Raw genomic sequence first — 17,046 nt, forward strand, 5'->3', positions numbered from 1 at the left:
GTGGTCACTCAAGCGGCTTCACTCGTGCTCGGTTCTCTCACGAGTTAGCACTTCGGGTGCCGAGTGCTCCCCTCTGTGATGCTATGCTTCCCGACTTTCAGCCTAGGCATGTGCCCTCCGCCTCTTGGAGTCATTCATGGCATGAAGTCCGGTGATGAGAAGGGAACCGAAGAGTCCAGCACCGGTGGTGAGTGGGTAGGCGGAGCGCCACAACTCGGCCCTTACACACCCCCACACCATTCCTCTGTCTCACTGGAGGTTCATGTGAAATAAAAATGCCAAGAATGGCTCCTAGTAACTGCACAAATCTTCGCTGCTCCTGTTCCTGTAATTGTTACTGTGCCCCCCCCCCAAAGTTTAAAGGAAAGGCACATGAATTGAAACAGCATCGTGTACCCAGAAGAATAACGTTAGTAACGTTGAGAATGAGTGGACACGAGGAAAAAACCAAGACATTTTACCATGGGTTTATTTGTGGGTTTTGTGTTTTTTTTTTTATTTTATACTGGTTTATTTACCAAGTTTGAATACATTGGTTTTCACACCGGATCTTTCCCATTTCTTTCACATACAACCCCAAATTGTGCGACCCTATGACTACCACCTCTCCCCACTGCAACCTACCCTCGCACACCCTCACCCCTCTGCTTCCATCTTCTCATCCTTGGGTCCTCAGAATCATTCCACAAGAATGGTTTTATACCGTATTTATCCTTGTGGGACTGAGTTCACTCAGCATAATGCTCTCCAGTCCCTCCCACATGAGGTCCTAATTTACAAAATCACTGCTCCTACATGCTGCCTAGTACTCAATTATGTGAAGAGAGAGGAACTCTTCTACATGGTTGGTGGGATTATAAAATGGTACAGCCACTCTGAAAGGCAGTTTGGCGTTTCCTCAAAAAGCTGAACATAGAAATTCCATGACTGTATATAAGCGTTCCTATTTTGCCACATCCTCTCCAACATTTATTACTTGCTGTCCTATTAAACTTTGCACTGCTGCTGGAGTGAGATGGTACTCATTGTGGTTTTAATTTGCATCTCTCTTATTGCCAGTGATTTGAGCATTTTTCTTCATGTGTCTGTTGGCAATTTGAATATCTTCTCTGTTAACATGGTATTTTTAAAGACTTCTTTATTAAGAAGGTGGTAGCATGATCAGAGATGACTAGTAGACAGTAAATCTTTTTCCTCTTTAGTAAGAAAAATATCCAAACATGAAAATGTATAAAATTTCCAAGTCTTTTCTGGCCACGTGCCCAAAGTATGTGAAATTGAGCTTCAAATTCCTAGCCTCCAAAGATCAACTTGGTTTCACCCTCTACAAGACAGGCCTGTTTGCTTTCTTGGCAGTCCTTCATGACCGAATGCTTTTTCGTAGTCATTAAGTTTTCTTTTTAACCTACTGGAAAAACCTTTTGATGAGCACAGGGACTTAATCTTTAGATGGTCCTGTTCATTGATGGTATCCTCTCCTGTTTGTGCCTTTCTGGCTGTTATCTGTCAACCTTTGTACACCATGGGCTAGGCCTTCTAAGTTTGGGCCCCCTTTGTCTGTTCTGAGTTTCATGGTTTGGGGCTTTACTCCTAGCTCCTTGATCCATCTTGAGTTGATTTTTGTATATGTTATGAGATGTGGAACTGAGCTTTCTGTAGGTAGAAGTCCAGTTTTGCCAGCACCATTTGTTGAAGAGGTTGTCATTTCCCCATTTATGGGTTTTGTTTCCTTGTCTATACCAGTTGACCATTCATCAAATTTGTAACAGGATTAGTCACTATGCTGTGTTCTGGGGCCACTGTAATGGGTAAGGAGTTGTGCTGCCAACCCAAAGGCAGGCAGTTTGATACACCAGCAGGAGTTCAATTGCTCAGCAGGAGAGACGGACAATCTCCCATGTGATTTACAGCCTCTGAAAGCCTGCTGAAGGGTCAACTATGAGTCAGTTCCAACTCCACGGTACCTAACATGCTGTGCTATTCATCACTATCATTCATTTGCCAAGATTCTTGATTCAACTTAAGCTGAAACTCAGCACCTTCTTCAGCAATAACCCCCAGGTCCTCCCCCAGCAATGGTAACCACTGGTCAGCTTTTGTGTTAATGCAGTTGCCTGTTCTAAGGATTTCATAGAGGTGGGAGCATATTATTTCACTCGGCATGTTTTTCAAGGTTCATTCAAGTCCCAGCATCAGGATTGTGTCTTTTTGTGGCTGAGTAGTATTTCATTGTATGCATAGCCACATTGTATGCATATCCACATTTTGTTTCTCCAGTCATCTGTTGAGAGACTCTAGAGTTGTTTCCACCTTTAGGATATTGTAAATTATGCTGTAGTAAACACTGGTGTACAAGTCTATTTTTCAGTTTCTTGGACATGTATCTTAAAATAGTTCCTGTAAAAGAATTCCTTTCCCCCCCAAGTCTCTCCCACCCTCCCTAGTATAACTGTTATTACCACAACATACTGATTAATCTTTTGAGAAAAAAACAAAGCCCACTGCTCTCCAGTTTAACACAGTGACTCTTGCATCAGGTTTCTGAGGAAGTTAAGTCTCTACCAGACTCTCTTCTTCCTTTGGAGCAGCTGGTGGATTTGACCTGTTGACCTTTACTTAGCAACCCTGTGCATCATGTCACCAGCGATCCTAGATTGTCGTTATGTGCCATCGAGTAGACCGCAACTCATAGCGACCTTATGAATAATGGCTCTGAACCCTGCCTTATTCTGAGCCAGTCTGTCTCTGACCCACCTACCCTGTTACCTCAGTTACTGTGTCAATCCATCTCACCCAGGTTCTTCCTCTCCTGGACTGACCCTCCACCCTTCCAAGCATGATGTCTTTCTTTAAGGATTGGTCTCTACTGGCAACATGCCCACAAAGCTTCAGAATACTTGCCTCCAAGGAGCAACTTGATTTCTCCCTCTCCAGGACGCACCTATCTGTTCTCTTGGCAGCCCATGGTATGTTCAATACTCTTCTCCACCACCACAAAAAATGCATATTGTGGGAAGAAGAGAGTGTGGTATGTTTAGAAAAATTGAGCTTTCTGTTCCTAGCAAAGAAGTCAATTCTCTAGGAAGAAGACTCTCTTTGATTCCCAAGATGGCTTCCTGTGGCTACCTCACACAGTAGTACAATTTATGTTTTTACTTTCACTCAACTTTGAGCTCCATGATGGGAGTCATCGTCTCTTGTTCACTGTTGTATCACTCACATGCCGAGAGATCATTGCTTAGTGGCAAGGAATTGGGCTGCCAATGCAAAGGTACACAGTTTGAATCCACCATTGCTCCATGGGAAAAAGATGAGCAAACTCCTTCTGTATAATTTACTGCCTCTGAAAACCAGCTGGAGGGTCAGATACAGATTTGTTCTGACTCAACGGTAAACAACAATGGTAAAGTTTTGATGTTAGGTGAACTACACATGAGTTCTTGTCAACTCCCTCAGCTTGTCCTTTCTTAAGGCTGAATGACTATGCTGGTCACTCCTTAGATCACAGCGAACTTTAACAATTCTTGGGAAAATTCCCAGTACTTTTGGAGGCCTCATTCAGATAGCTATGTAAACCGTAGGGTTTTTATGGGCTGGGTAAGAGCTTATTGTGGACAGATTCATAGATTTGAAAGTCAATTTAGGACTGAAGGTGACAAGATTCAACAAGACCCACATTGGCAGACATTGTTATCAGATAATTAAGACTGGCAGATAAGTAGTCTGTTCCAGTTACAGTGATTCTTTCCTGTGTTTCATTCACTCATTTTCCCCTTTGTTTGGTTGCCCCTCGCCCCACCATGGACTGACTGCTTGAATGAGCTGGGTCTAGGGTGAAGTGCCTGCTTTGGGAGCATTCAGAAGAAAACAAAAAGGGATACAAGTCCTTCCGACTTAGAATTAAGGCTGAGGACCAAGTTGCTCCTTGGAGGCAAGGATTTGGAAGCTCTGTCTCATATACATACGTTGGATATGTTGTCAGAAGGGCCCAGTCCTTGGAGAAGGACATCATGCTTGGGAGGGTGGAGGGACAGTGCAAGTGAGGAAGACTCTAGATGAGATGGATTGACTCAAGTGACTGGGGTAATGGGGGTAGGTGGTGAGATCGGCTCAGGATAGAGCAGAGTTCAGAGCTAGTGTACACAGGGTGGCTATGAGTCACACGTGGCTCAACAGCACATAACATCAACTCTGACACATAAGAAAATATTGTGGTACCACAGGGGATAGGATTATCCTAGACACTGAAAGAGAAATAGGAGGAATTTACCAGATGAGCGGAGAAGGGGCATTTTAGAGTCATTTGTGAGCTGCAGTTTTCCCTTTACAAAGGCTCCCAAAAATCTTCCACAGGGCATGATGATGCAGACTGGGAACTAGTTACCACTGATGGCTCCCTATAGTTCACCATTCATATTCAAATTCAATGACTATAAATCTGGAAAAGTTTGTGACTCTGGACTCTGCGTAAAGGGTTCATAATTCAAATTATTCATGACAAAGTGAATCAGTAAAGAGTCTCAAATATAGAAATATTTTATAAATATAATTTTATTATGTGGAAATACATACAAAAATTAAAACACAGCTAAAAACAGTTGCCAAGCAGAGGCCCTATCCAACTCCAATGGACACATAAAACAATTATAATCAGCACAAAACAATTTAAATTCAGAAACAAATTACAGTCTTCAGGAACTTTCAATACTGAATTTGAAAATTGGTAATTTTTTTTTGTTGTTTATGCCTACTTTCCCCCAAATATCAACTACTGACATTTCAGTCTGGTTCCCAAGTTTTACTATAGAAAAAGAGCTAAAGCTATTAACTAGAATTATCTTTCAAAACTGGAAAATTATTTGCCTATTTCTAAGCTATGCTATTTTACTTTCTCCATAATTTCACAAAAGTTCCCAGCAGTTGTTAACGGAAGGCATCTGCCACATTGGGCAGCTCTCTGGGATAGAAAAATCTGGGTTTTCATCTTTAAATCATTTCAAGTGGCAAGATTTGTGTCACCTCTCATTTTGTAATTCTGTTTATGCCATTTTTTTTTCTCAGCTGGATTATCTTTCCTTATCAGAGATAAAAGAAAAATGGACTCATCTTGCTTTTTCTGATTGCTAATCCATTAAAAACTTTCATTCATTATTTTGAGCTGACTCAAGTTATAACGAAACCTTAAAAAAAAATCCAGGTTGAGTTTATTGGAGGTTTTTCTGCCCTTTCAACAGTTTCTGCATTTTACCTTCACTCTGAGTGTTAACACTTTAGACATAGTTCTGTATTTCACTGTCCTCTTTTTTGGCCTCTTTCAGGCTCGTTTTCGCTTCTTTTGTCTCATTTTTGGCTTCTGCCTTCATCCGCAGGCTCTGTGGGCAGCTGTGTTATAAGCTTGAGATTCTCATTTTAACTTTTCTCCATTTCAGTGATTTTATGCGTTTTTCAGAATTTCAAAGTGAGTATCCATCCTCATAGGGTCCCCTGATGAAATTGGTCCATTTTTTCTAAAAGTGGAAAAGGCAGTGAGCTGAGCCGCAGAGGGCTGGTTCCTAACTTGTGACTGTGACCTCTTCTCAGCTAGCAAGCTGGAGGCCCCAAACAAGTGAACTACAGGATTCCACCTGTCTTTCTGTGTCTCTGCCTCAAGATGCAGGGGTGAAAGTCCTTTAATCTGGGTGGTGGGCAGTGTTTCTAGTTGCCATCAATTCCAACTCATTTCAACCTTCTGTGTGCACCATACGCCAAGGGCTTTTCAAGGCTGTGGCCTTTCTGGAACAGGCAGGCCTCTATTTCAGGATGCCCCTGGGAAAGTCTCAATTGCCAACCTGTTGGCTAGTGCTCGAGCTGGTAAGCATCGGGAGCACGGGTTGCCACTGAATTAATGCAGATTTCTCTTCCTACTGGTGGCAAATTCCCATGGACTCCATCTTTGTCACTTTGTCATCTCTTGGAGGCCCCTCTTTATTCCTGCTGTCACTGACTTAGTTCTGGACATTGCATCTCTGCTAGATTAACCTGCTTCCACAGCATTTCCACTAAAAATTAACTGTGTACATATGTTACTACTTAAAATCTGCTGGTGGATCTTTACAGATCTCTTAGCTTGGCATACTAGATCCTTCATGACCAGCCTCCAGTTCTTTCTCCAAACACGACTCAATTTCCTAGTCCCGGGCCTCCCTTCATGCAGTAACCTTACTACAAGAATTGTTTGCTTTCCATAAATGCATTATGCAGCTTCAGAACTCTGCTCAGAGTCTTCCCTCCACACAGACCACATCCTCCTGAAAAATATACCTCTTCCTCTTGAACTGGGTGAGACTGACTGCACCATTATTTTTCATCAACCTTCATAATCAAAATATTTTCATGCTCATTTGTTTCTATTATCTGTCTCCCAATGACATGGTACGTAACTCTAGGGCAGGACTTGGTCTTTACTTGTCTTAGTATTCTTTATCAAACACTATTGCAACAAACTGGATAAATGACAAACTGAAATCAACCTCATGCCTTCCGTTCAAGCCTAGGGCCTCATGCCTGGGGTCCCGACAATGGTAGTTTTCAGATACATAAAGATGGTTTTCAGCTGGAATCTTCTCTGGACAAAACCACCTTAACATTTAAGTTTGAAAACCTCCTATTATGCAAGTGTCTTTTCATGGAATGTACTTGAGCTTGTTAATGACCTTTTATGAAACAGAGGCCAAGTCCTGTTGAGGAGTTGGGCTAATGAGGGGTACAATGATTACCTACGGTCACATGGCTTCTCCTTCATTCAACAAGCATTTCATGATGAAGATTTAAGTGCCCAGAAGTGCCAGGCACTGGTGATGCAGACTTCAGGGGCAGTTCTCTTGCCCTCATGGGCTTCACAGTCTTAACAGTGACAGTGGTAGGGTCACAGCCCAAGTCCTGAAGCGCATGAAACCTAAAGAATGCATGTTCAAATACATTTATTTGCTTTTAAGAAGCAGTCCAATTATCTTAAATCACAGGCACTCTTTGAGACCCTTCACATAACAATTTTTCTCAGACAGTGTCTCTGTAATTCAGTACTATTTCTAACTTTTATTATGATTTTTAACTATGGGATTAAATGTTACTCTAACTGTACGTGCTGCTTTTGGTCATGTGGGCGAGTTGTTCAAGGTTTATGAATTTTCATTCTGAGCCCTTTAGATTAATCCATACACTGACCTGAACACTTATGATTTCATACAAGCTGCTGACCAGAAGACATGAGGAGAACAGGACTGAAGATCAACCTGTAGGGAACTCTGTCCTGCTTTTCTAGTTCACAATCTGGTAAAATATATTAAGCATGCCCCTTACCGTCTTACTAACAATATTCATTTTTCTGAGCAAAACTATGGGTAATCATGCATAATTAAGGATTCTAGGCTTTCTCTAAAAATGACAATAATTAAATATCCATTATAAACATTCCATTTTATTTTAAAAGAATCAGAAGATGTTACATATATTACATACTACATAAAATGGCACATGTCAGCCTTTTAAGCTTAAAAATAGTCTTTCCCCAAATGGGGAGTGACCTGTACCCCAAATATAAAATGACACTTGACCTATAGCACCAACCCAGGCCCAGAGGAGAGTCCATTTAGAACCTGCTTGTCCTCTGGCATTGGGCTTCCTCATACAACAGGGAGGCACCCCTCTATCTAGTTAGTCCCTGGCAGCCCAGAACAGGGACCCATCTGACTGGACCATTGCAGGGCTGGGAAGCCAGGGAATCTAGGAGCGGTGGGGTCCTCTGGCACTTTTACAATGGAAATAAAATGAAAAAGCTTATTATCCCTACTGTCTACACAGCTGCCATAAGACTTTACAAGAAGAAGAAGGTAGAGATACACTTTCTGCTGGTTTTTCTTGCTTGGAAATTGAAGCCTCATGGTTTGGAGGAGCCTTAAAAGTCATCTAGTTCAACGCTGGCAACTCCTTCCCAGACTGAGGTATAATCCATGTGAGGTTCTAAATGCCATCCATACGCCACTTTTTTAAGACACAGAAATTTAATAACTTTTCATTTTCTTCTTTTTTAATTCACAAGGACAATTTCTGCCAAATGTTCTAGCTTATGGCTCTCCTCCTCTTCATGGTATGTTTAAGTTACACATTAAGAGTTAAAAAAAACCAAAAAAAACAAAAAACCAAAAACCAAAAAATAAAAACCACCCCACACCACTATGGAATTTTCAGAAGCAATATCTAACCAATCAGTAAAACACAGTACACAGTGTGAAAATTTTAATTTATTCCCCTTCCAAGTATCCAGAATATATACCCCCTTAGCTTTGAGAAATGTAACGTTAAAAATGCCAACAGAACTGATTTTATGAACGGAAAAGCACATCCTACACAGGAAGCGCTCAAGGCCTCCCTAGTCTAATAGTGCAAGCTCATGGCATGTCTCTGGCAATGGAACCGTTCAATTGATTTATAAAAGTTTTACAGGACAAATTTAAAGCAAAGATAGGCCTCTGGTTTTTTATTTATTTTTTTTAAAGTCCTCCTACCAGATTTTAAAAAGAGGCTATATTAAATGACAATGCATTTTTAGTTAGGGGGAGAAAAAAAATAAAACCCAAAACTTCTTTCAGTTTATTCAAAATAAAAATACACAGAATTATGAAAATATAGGTTTACTATTTCCACCACATTAAGTTGATGCTGCTGTCTGAAAGGCTTGCAAATTGTTTTTTCAAGTCTTTAAAGCTCATCTCGATCCCTCAATAAAGTATACCTATATTCGCTGGGTGCTAGTTTCTGGAAGGAGCTCTCAGGTGGACTGCTTGCTACGTCATGCGATTCCTACAAAAGAAAGAATATTAATAGTTTCCTATCAATATACTTTATATTGTAATGTAGTAGGGGCACTACAGATTTGCTGATTTATCAAGAAAATACAGCTCCTGTTGTACCGAAGACAAGAGTTAAGTTTTAAATCTTGTTTTCCTCATTTCAAATGCCCCTGTTCCTATTCTTTGGGGCATGGCCACTACAGAAACTTTGATATATTAACTATGAACCTGCTGAAGTTTGCTGATATCTGGTGCTTTCTTATAATATTCTTTAGAGGGCCCAGCTATTTACTTATAAATGTCAGTATGAAAATTAAAAGAATTTCCTCAGCATACATAGTTCTTACTTTATCAATTACTTGATCCAGAAATTATTAAAACTTAGTTGAAACAGAATACATCTATCCTGCTAGAAGGAAAAAATTACTTTGTATCTGTAAAAAAGTAATTTACAGTATTTTTCTTATGTACTAACAGTAGACAAAAAATAAACAGTGAAACTCTGAGAGTGACTCTCAGAATCTTACAGACAAGGCAGCCCATTCTTTTTGTCCATACTGGGGGCTCAGGACACACGCGGCGATGGTTATATAAGGAGCTGTAATGTTATTTCTGGCGGTTCGAATCCACCAGTGGCTCTGTGGGAGAAAGCTGGGCACTCTCCTCCTGTGTGATCTACAGCCTCTGAGTGTCCACAACAGGGTCAGCTATGAGTCAGTCCTGACTCTAAGCAATGAGGTTGAATAGCTGTCACAGGCACACAGTTCATATACTACACACTTTATGTGAAGAGATACTTCCAATTCCAATAGGAACTCTGCCATGTTCCCTCTTCCTAATATATGCATATGTACTTGGTGAAATAGACGTTTAGATTAAACAGAAATAACATTATCATAAAGATAAATAAAATTATCATAAAGATAAATAAATAAAACATAAGTTCATTGTGTAACACTGTATAATGGACCAATAAATACAAATAATGATAAAACACACAAAGTGCTTTTACTAATCTATTACACAAGTCTTTTCTGAGGAGGAAAAAAAATCACCTTTGGGTTTTGAGATCTGTCTGCTTCCACAGCTGCTTAATTATCAAAGGCAAAAGTAACCTCTTGACTGAGAACATAATTTTATGCAAAGAAAAATTAAGTCAGTTTTTCTTTATGAAGGTCCTTTGGGAAAAACTGTTGTCATCCAATGTTGTCAAGTTGATACGATTCATAGTTACCCTATGAACAAGAGATCTAAACCCTGTCCTGTCCTGCGCCATCTTCACCATCTCTGACAAAACTGAGCTCACTGACATTATACATACTTTTCAAGCTACAACAGAAAGAAAGCATGAACAAGTCATCGCTTCTACTATGACTCCAATGATCTATCTGCTTCCAATTTCTACTCTGTTTGTGGTAGTGTAGCAGCGATAACCCACAGGCTGGTCGCTGGCATTTCGAATTCACTAGCAGCTCCCAGATAGAAAGATGGACAATATCCTCCGTGTGTAGAAGCAGACAGATCTCAAAACCCCCAAAACCAGTAACGAGTTCCACTGACAATCAGGTAAGAGTCTTACCTGTCCGGGGGCAGTATCGGTTGGGTCAGGCCCATGATGGAATTCTCTGTGCAATTTTCCAGAATGTAAGTCAAAGATGAACTGCTTGAGTTTTCCAGGAACTCTAAAATAAAAATGAAATTTAGTTTAAAATGACTTACTGCTATTGTAACAACTTTACAAGGTTAACTTTTCTTATGTGACTTTACCTACAACCCCACCATCCTACCTGTATTACAGGCCAGAGATATGGAGCATTTTTTAGTTATAATCCAGTGCATGTTACTTCCTATGCCTGTTTCTGAGGAAATTTCCCATGCTAATTGTTTTAACATGTGTATTACAATCATCAAGAAGCTACATCTTCTTAACTCTCTCTTACTGGGAATTTATAGAATATGCATTTAAATATGAAAAAATATATCTGTAGATTTTACTTAATTACAGAAATGTAACTTTAAAAACTTATGTTCTGTAAAGTCACACTGAAAATGACACCATTCAAGAGAAAACCTGGGTAGGGGGCTGAGCACTAAAATCTACTCAGCTTTGTTAACTACAGCACTCCTGGGGATATTATTATGGTTTGCTTTGTGTCTTCCTCCAAGCCTGACATACAAAATTCCTAAGCCTTGGTCCCTGTGACTTACACTTAATTTAGAAACAGCTTTTGTAGAGCGTACTGGTGTGGGAGGGGCTCTAACCCAGTATGAGTGGTGCCCTTCCATACAGAGAATAGACGCTGACAGACACACAGAGCTGCAGAGGGAAGATGGACAAGTGAGACTAGAGGCAGAGCCTAGACGTAATTGCCTGCAAACCAAGGAACGCCAGAGGGCACCACAAGAGTCCATGCCCAGCTGACACCTTGATTTGGGACTTCCACCCTCCAGAACTGTGAGAGAACTTCTGTCCTTTTAAAACAGTTTGTAGTACAGTATAGACAGTACTCCTAGCAGAAACTAGTAACAAAAATATCAGCATCAGTCAATTGCCACTGGCACCTTCTGTCAATCAGATTAAGATTATGACCTTAATCCAGGATATACAAGTGTGCCTTTGAAATGCAGACACCTGAGGGTATTCACTGCTGGTAGGAGTTTCATCAAATTAGTCTGAATCAAAGTAGTTGCTCCTGGTTGAGTGGGTGTTTTTGATTGGGTGTTTTTCAAACTCCAAGAAGATATGTCTTCACAATCTCTTCAACCACTCATGCAGCTTCACAGGGTCACTGAGCATCGTGAAAATGGCAAAAACAACCCCAAAACAATGTAAAAGCAAACCCAAACAGATGCCAAAACCAACCAACAATCATAAAAAAGCATTTCTCTGGGGGAGCTCTGATGGCCTAGTGGCAAGAAGCTGCACTGCAATCCCAGAGGACCACGGTTCGAATCCACCAGATGCTCTGCCGGAGAAGGAGGCGCAATATCCTCCTGTACCAGTCAGATCTGATTTGATGGTACACGCACACAAAATAATAAAAAAAAAAAAGGCATTTCTCGAGACAATGAAATTAGTCTTTATTTATTTTAGCTAAAGAGCACCTCTGCCTTTTTTCAGGGTTTTGTACTTATTTGAGGTCTTCATAGACCATAAAGGTCTTCAGCTGTGGAAAATCTTATTCTGATGGTTTCCAAACAGTACAAGGGCAATGACACACCAGCTTACGCATCACTCCTTCCATGATGCAGGAGGTAATGAGGCATCATCGCCGTAATAATGAGGTGTTACCCCCCCCCCCACTCATTCATTAACTAATTTGTCGAAGAGGCGTGCTTTATAGCAGAATAGACCTTTTGCTTTTACTAAGCAAAAGCAACTTGTGCATCAGGTTTTCTCCATTGTCATTTCCCGGAGCAGATCCAAAAGAGTAAGCTTACTGGGTAAAAGAATAGGAACTTGTGAAAAAATTTGACAAATTATTCATCAAAAACATCAGTTAATTACTGTCATTGTTGTTGATTCCTTCAAGTCTTTCCAGTACATTTGTTAGAGTTGTTTTTTTAAAAAAAATCAATAGCTTCCCTACCCTAATTTGATAAGTAAAAGACATGTATTTTAATTTACATTTCTTTAGAAAATAAAGCTTTGGTGTGGGTTTTATTTATATTCCTGTTTCTAGAAATGGTCTTCTATTGAGACTTTGTTTTAATTTCATATATATTTTAAGTAGAAGACTTTTGTTCTTCCTGTTACAAAAAAATAAAATACAGACACACAAATGCCTTAATTTCCTGGGTAGGGTAAAATTGGCTTTTAAAAATTATTTTTGGTAGTAAAAAAATAGCTGACTTGTGTTAATATTACCGGGTTTTCTTTTTCTCCTCTCTAGAGGCTCTGCAAGTGCTGCTTCCTCCCTTCAATAATTCCCACTGAGATGGACTAACCAGTAACTTCATTGTCTGCGCATTCTGGCTCCCCACTAGCTCCAGTGCAACAGAGACCAGCAGGTGCCAAATGCACAGTTTACAAATACAAATGGCTGTCAGGTAGCTGTATTGACAGAACGCCTCTGAAAGGTTTTCTGGTGCTGGAGTAATTGCACATGTACCAGAGATAACATTGAGAGAAGATCAATTTAAATTTAATCTGACATCATCTACTGTCACCCGCAGCAAAGTGCTGAAATATATCCATTCAATCCATAGAATTACAAATGGTCTATAATGTTTAAAATAAAAGCTCTGCTAGTTTACAAGTTTCCAAAGGTGATCACAACCAATAATGTGAATAGTCTACTACTCAAGAAACAATTTATGAATGATTGAATCTTAAAATGTGACAAATTCCAAGAGAACACAGAGGATGTATATTCCCCCCTAACTCGATTTTCTTTTTCTTGTCAACAGATGAGAAAAGAGAATTGTAAGCAAAAGGCAAATGGAAGGGAGACAAGATGAATCTGCTTTGAGGAAAAAAGATTATGCAAGATCTTTTTATCCAGCTTGTGGTTAGGAGGTAGCAACAATCAGGAAAACAACAATAACTTGCCAAGAATATAGACAACAATGGTTATCTGCTAAAAAGGGGGGAAAAAAGGATTCTTACTATAATAAGTACAATTATTATTCACACCTTAGAGTATTTTTCTATTGAAGCACTTAAGTGTTTCTCTTCTATCTCCAAACACTGGTTTTATTTAAAATTCTTCACAGTGAGGCAAAATTTAGACACAATGAAATGCACATATATTATTATACGAACTTTGACAAATATATGTATACAAATTGAGTAATATTTTAATTTTTTTTATAATTCCCTTTCAGAATTCTAAACTTTGTTGTTGTTAGATGCCGGTGAGTTAAATAAACTCATAAGGACCGTGTGAACAACACCTTTGAACCTTGTCCTGTCCTGTGCCATCCTCACAATCTCTGACACACTCAAGCCCATAGCTGCAGTCACTCTGTCAATCTACCTGGTTGAAGGTCTTCCTTTCCTTTGCTCTCCCTCTACCTTTCCAAGAATTATGTTCTCCAATGACTAGCCTCTCCTAGCAACATGCTTTTCCCAATGCAATATTACGAAGCAAACACTATTAATTTCCAATTTACAGATAATGTGCAAAACAATTTGCCTAGGCTAAAATAGCAAGGGTAGATAACATAGTAAGATTAGAATCTTAAAAAAAAATTAGAATCTTAAACAGTTTATATCAGGAGTGTGTGCATTTAACTATTAGGACTTAGTGCCTCATTGGTGAACACTCAAGTCACTAAATCACTCTAATTTTATCACTATAAAGTAAAAGAAGAAAATATCTTCTAAATAAGCTTGGTATAGTCTTAACCAAGAACACACATAAACTGTAAAGTAAGGTTGATAAAGTGGTTGGCTCTGTCAGTTCTCAATGTTAGTTTTACCAACAAGATTAAATAAACTAAAATACACCACAATGATTACTAAAACATAACATACTCATAAATAGGTAATAAATGTAAGTTATATTATAAGTAGGACAACTGAGAAAACTGTAAAACCATTCTTAATTCATGGAACTATTCAAAATACAAAAACAGGTGGGCCCCAGATTTGATCAACAAGCCACAGTTTGTTGATCCTTCCCTCCATCATCTTGACTTCAACACACCACAAACACTAGTTTGCTTAACTAACTTACAGAGCAAGATACACTTTATGATCAAAATATCTACATAGTAAAAGAATAAAGAGGAATCTGGGAGCATCATTACAGTTGGCTGATTTTGCCCAAGGTGGAATGGTACTTCTGTTCATTCTGTTACCCACGTGAGAGTCCTGTCCTCCTCCTCCGTCCCTCTTCTGTATCGCTCTTCTTTAGGAAGGAGCCAGCTTTCTGGTTCTAGAGTTTTTGTTTCCATTTTCTCCTCTGTCACTGGAAGTTCCAACGGTAGCTCTCATTTTTAAGGAGGTACGTTCACTTGCATGTTCTTCAACAGCTCTTAACCTCTCCTATCATTTCTTCTCTTCTATTTCCTAGACCTGCCCTTGGTGCTTCTGGTTGCAAACATACACTTCATTTTTTTTTTCTATCTCCATATAAAATTGATTCCTTTATGTCTGAGCCTCTGGTGCTGTAGTCTACAGAAAGGCTGTGCTTTTCTGGTGGTGTGAATCAACCAATCTCCTTCTATTAGGGTTACAGTCTCAGAAACCTGCCAGGGGTCAGCTAGGAGTCAGTTTCAACTCAATGGCAATCCATAAGTGAGCGTTAGGACTGGCAGGAAACTAATGTGATCAAACAACAAAAATACACTAAGGACTGTGATTCCGTTTCAGATATTATAAAGTATTGTATCTTCAAACATTTTTCACATTAACATTATTCAGCTGGTTTTTTTATATATATGGAAAATATAACTACTATAGTATAATGTTACGAGCTGAGGACACTGGGGCAAATCAGTCTGCTCTGATTTGAGTCCAAGACTGTCACTAATTAGTGGTATAACCTGGCTGGTTATTTTGCTTCCCTGAGTCCTGACTTCTTGACACTAAAATAGAGTCACGGAGAACTCTGGTGGCCCCTCGTAATGCTCACTTCTTGAACGGTAGAAGACCTTCATCCATAATGCTGCCATCTCCTTTCTCATCATACATTCTTCATCTGACCCCAGAAATGCTGAGTTACTAAGTAAAATTAACGGTAATTACAGTAATTTATGGAAACTGCTTATCATTTAAGCCTTAATCACCATGCAGCACCATAACAATCATGCAAGCCATTTTAGTGTGTCAGATTTATTTTGCGGCATATTTGATTTGATTTTAAATACTAACAGCTATTCATATAAACTCAGTTTGTAGCTCGCACAGCATGTATGGCTGCTTACACTTAAAAGCACTTTAGGGGGAACAATGCCGAGGAGGGGAAATTGGGCATCTAAGGCAGACAGTAAAGAAGTACTTGTTTAAAAAGGCTTCAGATGTAGTCAATCATCTCCCTTCTTATTAGCACCAAACATATATGGAATAGGATGCAAGCTGCCGTTTCCACACCTTCTGTGGAGAATCCTACATGCTTAGTTTCCCAGGCGTAAGTGGAATGCTCCCAAGGTAATAGATTAGCATCCCTAGTTCAAAAAGCCAATTCTTGTCCAGTGATATCTCTGATGGGGGAGCGAAAAGTAGGTCATGTGATTAAAACAAATTTCATTAAAACACATTTTACTGCCTAGGTTAGCTTGGGTCCCCTGAGAAGCAGATCACATGAAGGGATTATTGATATGCTACCGTGTTCTAAATTTTATTTCAGAACTGTTGTTGTTGTTATGTGCCGTCACAGATGGCTCATAGAGAATCTATGAATGAAAGACCAGAGCACTGTTCATAGAGTTTCCGGAGGCAAGCCATTTCAGAAGTGGATGCCACTCCTGCTTCCAAGCTTGTTTTAATCTGGAAGCTCCACCAAACGTTGTCCATAATGGGTAACCATTATTGCATCTGGCACATCAGTGTCACAGTGTTTAGCATCATAGCAACCACGAGTTAACCTCTGTACAGCAAATGCACAGATGAGTGCTATACCACTTAGAAAAATGTTTGACAAAAAAAAACAATTTAAACCAGGCCTGAGGGCTGCAGATTAAAATCACCCATCTTGGGCTTGGTAGCATAACTTTCTGTCCATTAGGCCAACATAGCTCTCTCTATGTTGTCAGTGTTATTTTTGTTAAGTGCTGTCGAGTTGTAATTTAATTTCAGAATAGAGGAGAAAATATCTACCTCAACTTCTAATCCAAGAGCACAGTACATTTTTCCTTTTATGCAGGTCTCAGGCTTTTGGTAGTATTATTTAGAGTTTCTTTGTAAGGGTCTTTTGTATCTCTGGTTAGATTTACTCCTAAATATTTCACCTTTTGAAGGTCTACTGCAAAGGGAATTGTTTCCCATATTCCATTTTCAGGGTTCTCTCTGTTGCTGTAGAAGAATCTGACTGATTTTGATATGGTGGACTGGGCAATTGGATCCAGTAGTTTTCTTACTGTGTCTTTGATATTTACGGTATGTAGGATATATTATCTGCAAAAATTGTTTTACTTCCTCTTTGTCAATCTGAACACCTTTTATTTCCTTTTCTTGCCCTATTGTTCTGGCTAAGATTTCCACTACAGTATGGAGTAAGAGTGGTGATAAAGGGCATCCTTGTTAAGTTCCCATTCACACGAAGAATGCCTT

At 39.5% G+C, this 17,046-nt stretch overlaps 1 protein-coding gene across 1 annotated transcript in view; it reads right to left on the reverse strand.

Moving 5' to 3' along the window:
* Window positions 1-8,614: 8,614 nt before the first annotated feature.
* The window catches only part of ERP44 (endoplasmic reticulum protein 44), a 100,969-nt gene continuing 92,537 nt past the window's right edge, over window positions 8,615-17,046 (reverse strand). Inside the window, exons 11-12 of the mRNA XM_006886878.1 lie at window positions 10,408-10,510; window positions 8,615-8,838 (exon numbers count right to left, since the gene is read on the reverse strand). Of these exons, the coding sequence (XP_006886940.1) occupies window positions 8,737-8,838; window positions 10,408-10,510 (205 nt within the window). The 3' untranslated portion in view covers window positions 8,615-8,736. The remainder of the gene's footprint in view (window positions 8,839-10,407; window positions 10,511-17,046) is intronic.

Source organism: Elephantulus edwardii, unplaced genomic scaffold (assembly GCF_000299155.1).
Source record: "Elephantulus edwardii isolate Elephantulus edwardi_28Jun2011 unplaced genomic scaffold, EleEdw1.0 scaffold00052, whole genome shotgun sequence".
NCBI lineage: Eukaryota > Metazoa > Chordata > Mammalia > Macroscelidea > Macroscelididae > Elephantulus > Elephantulus edwardii.